The sequence below is a fragment of the Argopecten irradians genome, chromosome 4, assembly GCF_041381155.1.
Source record: "Argopecten irradians isolate NY chromosome 4, Ai_NY, whole genome shotgun sequence".
In the NCBI taxonomy this organism is placed as follows: domain Eukaryota; kingdom Metazoa; phylum Mollusca; class Bivalvia; order Pectinida; family Pectinidae; genus Argopecten; species Argopecten irradians.
Genome location: NC_091137.1, coordinates 26,327,204 through 26,341,841, shown reverse-complemented (window position 1 = coordinate 26,341,841; position 14,638 = coordinate 26,327,204). Strand labels below are relative to the sequence as shown.

Below are 14,638 nucleotides of genomic sequence, written 5' to 3'. Positions count from 1 at the left end.
TTTACTGTTTAATGCAGTATGTTTTATTAGGTTAGCACTTTAAAAGTCACAATGGTGCACTTCTATCGCAATGAGCCACAGCAAAACGCAGTCAACTTTAACTTTAATGCACTATATATGAAGAGAAGTCTTAACGTTAAATAGCTATTGAGGCCCCATATTATTTCAGATGAGTCTGCAGTCTCCATCCGTTTATTAAACATATACCTCATATTACAAATATTTCGGCGAGCCGTAATATCCATTTTTACTCTTGGTGGCGTGATTAGTTATGTGCCAGAAGTATTGCACTCCGATTAACCTTTATCCCACCTTAAAATTACTTATTAATCCGCAGTCAAAAGTAGATAACTACACTGAAGTAAAAGAGACATTGCATTAGTGGTTTTGTTTATGTAAAGATCCCCATGTTCTCTAACAATCACATCTAAAAGCACATATTTGTTAGCGAATGATACGTACAACCTTGAAGTTAGTAGAGATACGAGTATATACGGTATTCCATTTCGTTTCATTGCTTAAATACATATACACTTAGACTCTATTCGTAGTTCAAAATAACTCATTGATTTTCGATTCGACAAATACGATGCGTAACGCTTATGAAGCATACAGGTTTTCGTGTCATTTCATTCAAATCATAACAAAACAATGAGTCCCCAGAGACTAATTTAATAACAATAGAACATGTTTTGTATGTTTCGGATTGTTAGTGTGCTGAGTGTTTGGCCAGCCTTTGCCACGGAAATTTCGTGGATGCATCGCAAACGAACTTCAGGAATATCGGAGTTCGAATTCGCTCCTCTGGACAGATGTAATCTTCATCGTGGACGTCATGGAATTCCCAGTAGTCTGCCACGGCTTCAGCAACAGTTTTCCCATATCCTTTCGGGTATTTATTGTTCATGCTAATACAACCACTGCATGGTATGTACACAGGAGGGTTTGAATCCTTGATAAGACAAGTTGGGAGGCAAATCCTTCCACATTCATCATACGCCATTAAACACACTTCAGATGTCTCGTTTTCAGGACTTTTCACTGGAACAAAGGCCTTTTGAACCATAATTGGGTATCTGTCATCAATGATGGCATATTCTACACTGTTGCCGCTATAAGTGATACCGTCAGCCCTGATGATAACTTTGGTAGCTCCTGTACCACTAATTCTACAAGAATCGTATGTTCTCGCTTGTCCCGTGTACAGATTTTTCTTCAGTGTCGAGCTTCGAGATGGATCAAATATATCCATAACATGGCTTTTTCCGTTCAATTGATCATATGTGTGAAACACTAATCCCGAGGACCTTTCATATAAGATCTTCACGGGAAGGTACACAAACTTTGATGGGTCAACTTTGTCGTTTATTGTATATGTGTTCTGTAAACTTGACTCCTGATATGGGCATGTATATTTGTCACAAACTTGTATTTTGGTATGTGACATATTGTTCCCATTGTATATTGTTGAACGTCGCCTTCTTCTTTGATTCTGGTCGTTCCTTGTTGGTTGTGCAACACACTGTGTCCCAAAGATTCCTACATTTTCACAAGCGATCCAGCGCGATCTTCGTGGACCTTTTCTACAATTTGCCGGCCTGTCGCAATTAAATGTGGGTTTATATTGAGCGATTCTGTCGTTCCAGTCATTAAGATATCCTTCTCTGTTTGTCCATTCTGGGAATCCCTCCATTACTTCATTAGGGCCGTGTCTCGGATTTGAAAATCGTGGATATGCCTCAGCATCCAGGCCACGACGAATCAGACTTTGTCGAAACTCCTCCCACAAGAAGTCAATGTAAGTGTGAAGAAGGAAGAAGAGTGGATCGCGTGGAGCAAGACTGATATCTAGGAGGAATCCACCGAGGTATACGTGGATACGGTTATGATAAAATTCTAAATTATAGCGTCGTTGAGCACGCGGTACGGTTATTTCTTCGTGACTTGTCCGCGTCATCATTCCTTCAATTTCATCACGACCAAATAACAAGCCTCCAAATGCTATGTTTCTCACAAGACCCCAATCTCTGAAAGGACCAGTCTCCACGACGGTGTCAGCATTTCCAGCAAAGTCTTCAGAAAATATTATTGAGCGTGCGCTGGAGCCCCTTTCGATCTGGTCGCTGTAGTACTCTGCAGTACAGTCCCAATATGGTAATGTTACTCTACGGCAGCTCCTATCAACCGATCTAATGGCGTTTTCTAACCTAAATAAATAACAAGACAACTTTATAAGATATCAAATATCTAATTCAGTGTTCATACCAAATTTAATTCAAACATTTAAAAATACCAACCTATCGCTGATTATCATTGGGTACCACTATATTATGCATTTATGACCCCAGTGACAGTGTGATATGAAGGTTTATTTACTCGAAGGTTCGCTATTCTAGGTTAAAAATTAATTTAATTAGATTTGCGATTATTAAAAAATGACGTTTTACGCTTCGACCGCCATTGTTGTACAATCGGAAGGGAAGATAACTCCGTGTGAATGACGGGCGATCACCATAGGGGCATGCGCCCCAGGGAAATACGATGTTTTATTTCCCCCGAGGGAAATAAAACATCGTATTTTCTCCATGTCATGTGAGGTATCTCTACTAATCACAGACACTGTTATAAACATGAGGTATAATAATATGTATTATTTTTTATGTTTACTGGGAAATGGGAAATCGTTTTAATTAAATAATGACCTAGTTTACTGGGAAATAGAACATTGTTTTAATTAAATAATGACCTATACACAAACATGTTCAATTGTCATGTAATTACATGTATTCACACAAGCTCGGAATTATAGATAATGTACAATGTACATGTATGACTTTTCAGTATATTAACAGCTATTGTGTGACTAATGTATAGGTAACACGGAATGCACGTGTATAGATGAGGTAATAGTAGTTAACGCACTCTGTATTACTTAATATAATGAATTATATCTAAACGCTAATGAGATATATGATTAACATAAATGATCGTAGTTTAATTAACATTTTCACTTTGACACATTGAAAGGAGAAAGAATACATAGGCTAAAGCGACAAAAGTGGTCATTACAAGTATATTCTAAGGTTCGCAATTTGAATACATTTAAATAACCTATATTTTTTTAAATAATGGGTCGGATCTTTAGAGCAATTTTTAACACGTTATCAAGCGCTCTAGTTTTTTTTGTTGGACTTTGTATTGCAGCTAGTCTAATTTTTTTCACAGTAGTGTATCAACATTTATATCTTAGTTTAAACAGTTTATTCATATAATGATACATATAATACAGTACATAAACACATTTCGGAATCGGAAAAACAAGCTTAAAGCTTGTATAAAATCCTTTCCTTGAAATATCAAGTCAGAGGAAAGTTCGGCACTGGAAACATCTTTTACACGATATGTATAAAGAAAGTTTAACGCAGAAAAATATGTGTACATAGAAACATGTGATGAATACAAGATAAATACATACAATTAACATACATGTGGAAATATTTCTTCGTTTTTTTTTTTTTTTTTTTTTTGTGTATTGAATAGCTATCATCTCCCCAAATAAAGTTTTTTCGGTAAAAATTATATCTAATTGATGTAGTGTATTTTGTCTAATTATAGTATAGTTAGAACATGATAATACGAATGATGATTAATATCTTAGAGATATAATTGACATTTTTGTTATATACAATCTCAGCTGTTTATATGTATGTGAACTTATACGTATACATGTAATCGGGTTAGATGTAGATCAATCTTCAAAATGATAACACCTTAAGCTTGGTATCACCACCATGTAATTAAAGGATAATCGTAATTGCTACATGTTTTGGTTTCTATTTTTAGCTCAAAAAGGTCCGTGCATAATGTTTTCATATCCAGTAAGTTATATTCATCATTTCTATCATCGGAGTCTTAACCTATAAAATCTAACTAATCCTTCATTAGACAAACCAGAAACACATATACATAGAGACAAGAAACATCTTTGTCTTTGCTGACGGCAGAGGGACCTCCGGTTAATAGGCATTTTCCATTGGCTAACTATTTTTGATAGCATGAAAATAAACATGTTTACCTGGTCTTTTGAAAATCAGACATTCAAAAACGGAAGTGCATTCTGTTTTATTAGTATTAACATGAATTATAATTTTTTCTTTGAAAAATCGTACTCAAACCATCTGCAAATCAATATTTTTTGTAACAAATTTTCCTCTTGTAATTAATCATTTAAAAGTATACCTAAAAAGCATAAGCACATACACAGGTACATGTGCTGATCGCCATTCTCTATATTACTATTTTTCTGACATAACCGACCTGAAATCATTGTTATAGAAATAAGCATTTAAGTTTTAAGAACCTTCCTATAGGAGATTATATTTTCTAAATTGAGAGGATCTTAGACGAGTGGCTATGTCATGTGAAATTTATTTAACGAGGTTGATTAATTTCATATTACATAGTCACGAGTGTATGATTCTATTTATCACATAAGCTTTATCAATAGTAACATAAGTATAATCTTTAAAGTCCGAATATCCGTACTTGTCTTATTTTTTTATGATTTAGAAATATGCTGAAAAAAATCCTGTTGTTAATTATACAGAAACAGGACTAAATCGAGGTCAAGATGAGCGATAATGACTCGGATTTTTTTTTATAAAATTCAAATAAATATTGAACATCGCTAGGTGGGTCCCATTAAGTCAAACAAGCCGAAGTTAACCGACATTGTAAAGTCGTTGCCGAGAACGTCATGTGACTACCGTAACTACGTAACGTCTGCCCGAACTCTTCCTAGAACTGGTCATGAACTCTCCGACTTCCGTTCGGCATTACTCGTAACTTCTATGGCGACCAGTTTAAAGTGAAGGCATGTTTACAAGTATCGACACTCAACAACTGCTGTGCCAATGTTAATTAGTAATCATTATAAACATAACTTGATTTTTTGTTGATATTTAGGTATAGTCTGGCTTTAATTTCCTCGCTATATAAAACAGTAGAAATCCGGCTCGGATTTGACGTTTTCGTCTAAGGAGACAATTCCTTCGCCGTCATATTTTGATCATGACGTCATTATTACATGTGACGTCACAATGGTGTTATAAAACATGTGTCTAACGACATTTATGACATGGCCGTATGAAATGGCCGGACGGACCAGTAATGTGATAAATACAGATATACTGATTAGGCAGATTTGATGCCGACACCATTCCCGGAGATAAACCACAATGGGCTGGCACCAGACACATCAATCAAGCATGCACTCTAACATCTCAACAAGTACACGCAAATCTCCTCTTACCCCTATACTATAAGTGATATTATCATATCCCTTACCTAAGGCAAAAATTTTAAATCTCTGTTTTACTAGAGATCATTCAATCGAATAGAAGCTTAGAAAAGTTTTTGTCAATACTATATATTTACACTTGCTAGGCTTGTTCACTATACGCAAGTACTAGCCGATTTTGTTTACCATAACTGCATGGTAACATTGAACTTTGAACTTGCGTATGAAAATGTTCTATGCAACGTAAAGGGGCTACTTTTTTTAAAAGAAACACATGGCTTTGTTTACATTTTGACGTAACATAACGTGTAAATTGCTGTTTTCATAGAATTTGGGGAAAATGTAAACAACACATATATGTTTTATATTTATATATATGATACAAACATTTTTGAAATGAACAATTGTATAAAGAAACGGGAAAAAATATCCCGACCGGGGCGACGTGCAGCGCTTTCATTTTTGTTAAAAAAGATGGATGTCAAATGTAAACATTACCTCTGTGTCTGTGTCCTACGATCGAGTCTTTGAGGTTGACGGGCGTGAGACCCTCTGACAGAGCTAGGTCAGTTATAAACATATTCTCTTGTATTTGTTCTTTGAGAATTTCATCATGTGTATTATAAAACATGCACCGCTAGTAATCCACGTGTTGACAGTCACACGTCAACACAAATACAATGTATCCATCGAACACAAGTGAAGTTGTTCCATCTATAGATGGCGATGGATCTAAGCGTAGATTATATAATCACATGGCTTCAAAGGATGTAATATCGTCAAGTCAGACGACAATATCAAACAAATTTAGCTACTTGAACATCGGTGTTTTGACAACTTCGGAAAACTCCAGTGTGTAAGCGTGCGTCAGCCTCGCCTCGCTGCACAATAACGGTCACCGAGTTCACACATGTGGCCGAGTACAAATACTTTATGTTATTACGCTATATATTAACTTTTAGCAAAATTGAATACCAATTTAAAGTTCTGATATGATTAAATAAAATTATCTCTGAAATTTACTTTGTTTGTCATGTTTATTTTACACTAAAATATTGATTTTTTTTCCGTCGCGGATGAATAATTCTATCTTACGTGAAGAGTCATCATTCGCTGTTCAATTGAGTAAGCTCCTCCCACTTTTGACCGACTTTTATTGAATAATTACGTCACTTTCAAATGACGATTTTATTGCATAAAATGTAAATAAAAAGTCGTGTGAGTGTAAATATAGGAATTGGATTTAGTTTTTATGTTAACCATGCTTGTATGGAGCAATTCCTCTAAGAATATATTCAATATGGGGCGCTAAACCTATATAGTAAACATCGCCAACTTTGATAAGCAAAAGCAGAGAAAGAGCATATTAGTGTATTTGAAGATTGACATCCACTTTCACCAGTTTTGTGGAAGCCGCGGAGTTCTTGGTATGGTGCTTTGGGTTATAAGCGATATCTGGGAATAGACTATTGAGAGGAAAATCATAGAGAGAACACTACCACAGTATAGGAAATCCGGATACATGTATAGGTACTAGTCGAAGCATGAGAATCGCAGATCTAGATCAGACAGGACCCAAGGTTATTCTTGGTTAATATGACTAAAGATCTAATTGAATTTTGCCTGATAATTTTGCAATAAGAAGATAGTAAAAGTGCCTCATCGAAGATGTTTATACCGGTCGGCAAGTGAAAACATGACGTCAAGTACCGGCGAAAATCGGTCCTATAAACTTTGCAATATATCCAAGTACAACATTTCACTGCTTGAAAATTAACAAGTCATATATCGATTTCACAACTATGATGTCAAGATATTGAACATATCTCTAAAACGTTGTTATCGTTTGTGCATGCAGAGAAATCAACATATTTATTTTTGTAATGATGTACGGTTACTGAATATCTTAGTTAAAGTGTACATACGGCATATTGATCTTATATCCTTATTGTTGCTGGTATTTGGTGCCACCTACAGTTAGTGGCCATAGATACAAATACTGCGTCGAAAGTGTTTTCATTTTAAATGTCAATCGTCATGTATCTTTGAATTCATAGGAAAATATTAGTGTCAATACTGTACTTTCAAAACAACTTCCGCTCGTATATCGCTGTTGATGAAGTTAAAGCAGAAGTACAACATTCGATGTCTACGAATAAGCAACTTCAAACTTACACCAGAGGTCTGTATGGAATAAACCCCATTATAGAAAGAGCACAATGACGGACGGAGAGGGAAAATAATCTTTTGCGGACATACCAAATGCTAGTTCGTAATCGAAGCTAATAAAACAACATGATTATTTTTCTACTTGAAATTAAAGAGACATGAACCTAAGTAAACCATGTAAATTTGAGTAAAATACATATTTAAGACGTGTCCGATACCTTACTAAGTAATATATATCAGTTATTGTGCAAATGTGTCAAATAAAATAATTATAATGGAAATTCCATCTTTCTGTATTTTGAACCGGCCCGGTCGAATTTTGTAACGATAATATAGTAGTGTTGAACTTAAGTGACCTCCCACAATGCACTGCGCAAATCAAATTTAATGAATGTTAACAAAATGGTGGGTCAAAAACTTGGGTGAAGCGAACACAAACGAATTCCGATAGAAAACAGTGTACGTCAAGAGTCAGTAACGTGCGCTATTTGGAAAGTAGGTAAATATGAATGGATCGCTGAAAAGCAAGAGACAGGAGCAACTCCCCACTTTATACTTGCGTGATGTACATAAGTGCAATAATTCAGGAACCTCCCTTCGCGGTGCCCTGTAGAATGAAAAGTCTCGTTTGACTTTTGACTCATCATTCTTACGCTAAATACAAATTGTTTTATAATAAATATGGCTTAAACTTCATTTGTCAACCATCGTAAATTAGAAAATAATCTTAAAATGTGGAAAACTAATATTCCTTTTCATGTCAGCAAGTTTGTTGTTCATTATAACCTCGCTTTTGGCCAGCTTTCGTTTTGTGTTACAAAAAATAGAATATGACGGTCTATTTTTTATCATTTTTGAAGTAGGTATTCCCCACGTTTTCCTGTCGTTTCAGATAACTTATCATATTAATAAAATATTTAATAAACATCTGAAAACCATATCTAAGCATTCAGAAGAACTTATTTAAGGTTCATGTCCCTTTAAAGAGTGGTTAAAACTACTGCTAAATAAACCGGCTACAGTTTTAAAGCGAAAGTTCGGTTTTGACCCAATTCTCCGGTAATCACTCAAACCTCAAAAGAATTTGGTCTTCATTATAAACAGTATGTACATGTAACAATTCAAATTGATATTTTTTGCCCATTGCATTAGGTGAAATCAAAACACCGCAAAATATCTCGCACAAATGTACTCTCACACATCAACCTGTACAAAGGTTCGCACAGCTGCAGTATGCCGTACACTTCAACATTAGCATGCCATGCACAAAACAACTCATTGCATGCAGTATGCAATTCACCAGCACCAAAACGAATACGTTTATTTCTCTGCAGAAACGAATGATATATAAGATTTAGAAATTTTCATATTTTCAATATCTCGACATCATAATCGATATATGGCTTGAAAATTTTCAAGCAGTGAAAAGTCTCAGTTTTACAGGACCGATTTTCGCTGGGACTGAGTTGCATATCTTTAGGTAAATGAGGTATTTTTTAAAGTTATCAAGTAAAATATTAGAATTTCAATCATATTAAACAATATTAAGTATATAAAATATGCGATAGAATAACCTGGGGTCCTGTCAGATATACCATTCTCTCGCTTCGACTAGTACCTATATCCGGATTCATTCCTATACAGTGACTAAGCAAATAGGGAATGCCCAAATGAACATTAATGTAAGTCATTCTTTCTAAACCTTTACTTACGTGTAGAGGTATACACGGTGCCAACTCAGGAAGTTAACCCCGCCATGTGCAGAACCAGCGACTAGTGCGTTGTGCATCGCAGCAATGGCGTCGTATCGCGTCATGTTATCACCTGGTACCTAAAGTAATAGGCACAAATGAAGGACTATTCCTAATTATACAATGCGTATTTTATGCTGTCTTTTATGTCTTTCATAGCATAGAAAATAGTTTTCTCAATCCTGGGCATAAAATCTATAAAACTAAAAACAAGTCTTATTAGATATCTAGATAATTAAGATTAAAAAACTCTGCCTCCATGTAAGAAAATTGATCGTCTGTGAATATCATAATCATAATTATTTTCATTTCATGCTCAATACAAAACACATGCTTTACTCTAGCAATTGTCCTTAATGAAGATTGGTAATGGACATTAACATTATACCGAGTCGAAGACCCGCTTCTGAGAGCCATGACTGTAAGATAGTTGGTTTACATTGCAAAGTTAGTGTTAGAAATGTCTATGGGGAGGAGGGGGGCGCCGCACCTACAGGAGGAGATTAATTCAACTCCCAACCATATATGCTTTATGTACATTTTTCATAGATCAGTAAATTTAATCCCTGTACACATTTATAGTCAATGGGGTCGCTAAAAGGAAATTAATGAATACGCAAGTTAGCGTGTGAGCGCCGAAGGCGCGAGATTTTAGTGTTTCAGGTGTATGAGGGTGACCCCCAGAAAAAAATATTGTAATTCAGAATGGCTGAGATGAGTTTTACAATGTATTTGGATGATTTTGCGAGCGCCCAAAAGCGCGGGATTTCGGTGTTTCGGGGGTCCGGGGGTCTCCCCCGGAAAAGAATTACGGTTTAGAATGGCTGAGATGAGTTTTACGATGTATTTTAATGATTATAAAGCGTTCTTAACATGGTAATTTTTCGATTTAAAGCTGCTTGCATTTAGAAATGATAATTGTGTCGTCAAAACATTATGCAACCCTACTCGATCTGAATACACCGGCTTCACACCATCGGCACATGGTTGTGTAACATAAAAATGAATTAATTGTCTCGCTAAGACATACACAAATTGATCTTTTTCAAAAGGAACTGACATATTCATGCCAAATTCAGGAGTCTTACCCGAGCATTCTTTAACATATTCAAACAATCATGAAATCTGTTTCGAGCTTTGTTTGTGAGCATCCTATATTCTTTTCTTTGCCTTGGCTTTCCTCTTCTTGGAAAGGTTCCTCTCTTGACTCGATCATGTTTGGGATTACTGGACATCTGGTTGAGATAGGCCTGTTGCTCTTTCGAAGGCACGTATGGGTCGATATTGGCTTTGTTTTTCCATGCGAATGTCCCCATACAGGAACTGGCTATGCTCTCACCCGTACAGGTCGAAGCATCTTCGTTTTTCTCTGCGAACAGGCAATCATTCACTTCCTTTGGGTATGGTAATGGTGTAAACTCGGTAGCTATCAGTGGCAGCAGCAGCAACACTGTGAGTATCTGTCAACATGATATGAATGGACGGTATTAATGCATTGTGACGTCTTATGAACGACTACACAAATTAACTCATTTGATTTTCTTTGATTATTCTAACGCTCTATTAACAACCAGGGTCATTTAAGGACATGTCAGGTTTATGTGGTAAAGGAGTACCCGGAGAAAAAAAAACCAATGACCTACAATCAGCAGTTGGTAACTGCAGTTGGTAACTTCCTCCCCAAATGGGGCACTCGCGACCTAGATTTGTCGTAATATATCAGGACATCTTAACCGATAGACCACCTCGGCCCTCTCCAACGAATTATGACACTGAATATCATCATTTTGTTTGTTGGGGAAGCTATAATGTAACCTCCCTTCAACAGTGTGTTAAACGGAAATAACAAGATAATAGGGCAGGATCTAGCATGAGAATGAAATAAAAAAAAAAGTTGTTTGTATTATTTCAAGTGCTAAAATGACAGAGCGATTATTATTGAATGTGAGAACAATATAGTGGAAATGCGATTTTTTATTTTCTCAAAGTGATCACTTTTCACCATATTAATACATAATATCTATCTGGAAATGAAGGAAATGTAATGGCATTATTTAAAGAATAACCAACAATTCCACAATAGAAACGTTGATTCAGTCAATAATCGAAGAAAATGGTAAATGTATTAACCAAAGGCAGGCTGTATTAGTAAAACTGAATGTGAGAGTGCTGTTTTGTTACTTAATACTTATAAAGAAAACGGCAAAATATGCTTATTAAAATGTGATTCACATTAGGAAAAGAATATTGTCAATGTACCATCAAAATATGGCCATGGAGGTAGGGCGATAGAATTGTACCTGCTGCCCCTATTGCACGGTCGTAAAAGGCGATTAAATTTAGGATCTTATCTTTTCTCTTCTTCCTAACCGACTTAATTCTTCCTAACCTTCCCCTGACACCGTCTAACATTTGGCCTTTTGTTGAGCGCTCGCCCCTATGGGGTAGGCTCTGGGTTCTCTCCCCTTGGCTAAGCCACACCAAAGTCTATAAAAGTGGCAGTTGTGCTCCTGCTTAGCTCTCAGCATACAAGGACGACTGGTTCGCCCGTTGTCAGTATGATGTGACCGGGAGTGATGTTTTGCTTGGTGTCTTCGGCGGCATGCTTCTTCAGTGAAAGGGCAACAGTTCCACTATACAAGAGGACACAACACGAATATACCGCAGTCCCTGAAAACACGCACCTCGCATTTGCATACACGCTATACTCCGCATACATGGAAGGCCGTCCTTACATGACCTTGGCCGTTAATATGAAGTTAATTAATCAAACAAACAAATTAACTAACAAACCAGTAAAATAAGGTCGTATAAAAATGTGGTAGGATCGACTGTTCTAAAAATCTCATTTTTACATGTGTCAATGTGATTTTAGTGTGTCATGTTTGTCATTCTTAATGTGTTCACTTCATAACGTGCCGACATGCTGAGGTTAATACATATAGATGGGGCCTAGGAAGGATCATATAGTTATGGCCATAAAACGCGTCATTGGCTTATATTTTTTTATTTAGCTGTCAATTTTTAACGCTTTAAGAAGCACTGAAATATGTAAACGTCAGTCTTCAACAGATGTCACATCAACGACATACGCTCTAGAAGGCGTAATAAATGCCTTTCTGAAGAGGATGTTAACTGAGATGCATACCTCCATTGAAATATTCAAAATTTAAAAAAAAGAATAAAATATATTTTTTCTGAGTTTTTTGGGTTTTTTTTTTTTTTTTGTTATTGTTTCTTGTTTTTCTCGAGCTCTCAAAGAAAAGAACACATTTATTATAATAAATGGCTGTATCCGAGACTCATGGTTATGGATAGAATTGAATTATAAAAACACCATAAAGTGAAATGAATAAATGTTTCACAGAATATGTAAATTTGTTTGCTAAAAAATAATGAAGAAAACGAAATATCTATAATTATGTATATATTATCAAACTTATAACGAACGGCTGTGTCTACAGAGTAAATTTGTGCATAAACGAACGAATAACACAAAGGAATAATGTAGTGAAAAATGTTAGGAATTAAGACGTTTTAATTAGCTTTAGATAATTAGAATTAGACATAATATTTTCAAAGTAAATTATCAAAACAAAGCAAAATTGCGGAGTGACTTTGCGACCCGCATTTTTGTCCTATTCGTACTGCAAATTGTACTGAATATCTTCTCATTATGTATAATGAAAAGATATTCAGCATAATTTGCAAAATAATCTCGAAGGCAGAATGCCTTGATCATAAGACGGTGTTAATGATAAAACATACCGAATATTTCAAGCTTACAACACATTGAAGTTGTCGGTGATATGTTAAAAGATCTTGGTAAAATTTTATTTAAAACGTTAATTAAAAGTTTACTTTCTTTGATATAGTACGTGATACATTGTAGTTATTTAAACGATTTATGTAAGTCCAAACACAAATAACAAATAAAACTTATTCTTTCTTTTTCTGAATCATCTACGAATCATACATGATATTTTCTTTTGATAAATTCAATCAATTTAAACACGATAATTAAATATCTTTAGTACAGCATATTCATGTTTTCTTAAAGCTTGTTTGAAACCAAACGTAATTGATTTAATTAATTTTCAAATAAATGTTTAATTCTACATATGGGAACTGAAAAGTGTTCAAATCATGCCTACATTATATGTCAAATTCATAACGCTGTTGCAGTTTTATGGAAAAGAGCGTTTTCGTTATACAAATGTACTGGAACAAGTACCTGAACACGGTAATGCATTAATTAACTAAACACAAAATTAAGGCGTGAGTGGATACATTTGTTTCACAGAATAAGTAATTCTAAGGTGTTGGCTGAAAAATGATGATAAAAGCGAGTTTTTATTAATTATATATATTTTATTTTACTTATTAACAAACCGATGAACCCGCAAAATAATAACAAAATAAAAACAAAAGAATTATAAGGTGAATAGATAATGAACAAACAAACGAATGACTTATTAGGAAGAGTACGGGCAAATGAGTTGATGGCAATATTCAGCTGTTTCTTCTATCATTAAATAAGGTGATGGTAGAAAGATAGTTTTACAAGTCACATAAATATGTTGAAATTTGAGTAAGTAAACTAATTATACAGAAGCTAGAAAATAAGTTATTTAAAACCACTTTATTTTGGCGAGATTGCATAAAGCGTATATTTGAATATACGATTGACAGTTCGAGTTTTTGATCGCGAATTTGCGAATATGTTGAACTTAACGCAGGTGTAAACTATCGAATATGCGGAAAAAGTGAATCCAAATTGATTTTCATTGAAAATTTATATATTGATAAATGATAGATTCATTATTACGGGTAATGATAACATGAACAAATGTGAAGATATACTGTATGGAGACTATTAAAAACTTACCTTCATGTCATGATATGTTCCTAGTCTGTAGTGTTTATGAGAATTGTATTTAAGTTTCATCTTGGTCTTTTGGTAAGTATTTATATGACGATGATTTTGCCGACCAGCTATGTGGATTCTTACAAATGTTGCTGGTGAGATTCGAAAATGACATCCTATATTTATATTAAAGGTAAAGATTTGCATATCAATTGTGAATCCCCTGATAGGCTTAAAGAGTATTTGAAATATTGCCATTTATCAGCGTGTACATCAAAAACGTTCAAACTAAGTAAACAGCTAGCATCTGGACAGCACGAGGATTTTTATCACGCTCTTTGCATGGACTACATGGCAAGGTCAATCCTATTAATCTCTTTAGCGTACTTCTAACGTAGTCTGGCGAATAAACTATGTTCTGCAGAAACATTTTGTCGATATTCTTACCCATTTGTACTATAAAAGGAAGGGATTAACTACGCCAGTGCGGGATTTATCCTGTACAATTTTCACGGTTATAAATCTACCGTATAGTGTTGTCTGACCGACTTA

The 14,638-nt window shown here is 35.1% G+C and overlaps 1 protein-coding gene across 1 annotated transcript; it reads right to left on the bottom strand.

The window, feature by feature from the left end:
* Positions 1-662: 662 nt before the first annotated feature.
* LOC138322446 (uncharacterized) lies at positions 663-14,231 on the bottom strand. The gene is made up of 4 exons (XM_069266474.1): positions 14,108-14,231; positions 10,308-10,679; positions 9,181-9,299; positions 663-2,207 (listed from the first exon to the last, which is right to left on the bottom strand). The coding sequence occupies exons 1-4, from the start codon at positions 14,165-14,167 to the stop codon at positions 710-712; spliced, it is 2,049 nt and encodes a 682-aa protein (XP_069122575.1). The 5' UTR covers positions 14,168-14,231; the 3' UTR covers positions 663-709.
* Between the last annotated feature and the right edge of the window lie 407 nt (positions 14,232-14,638).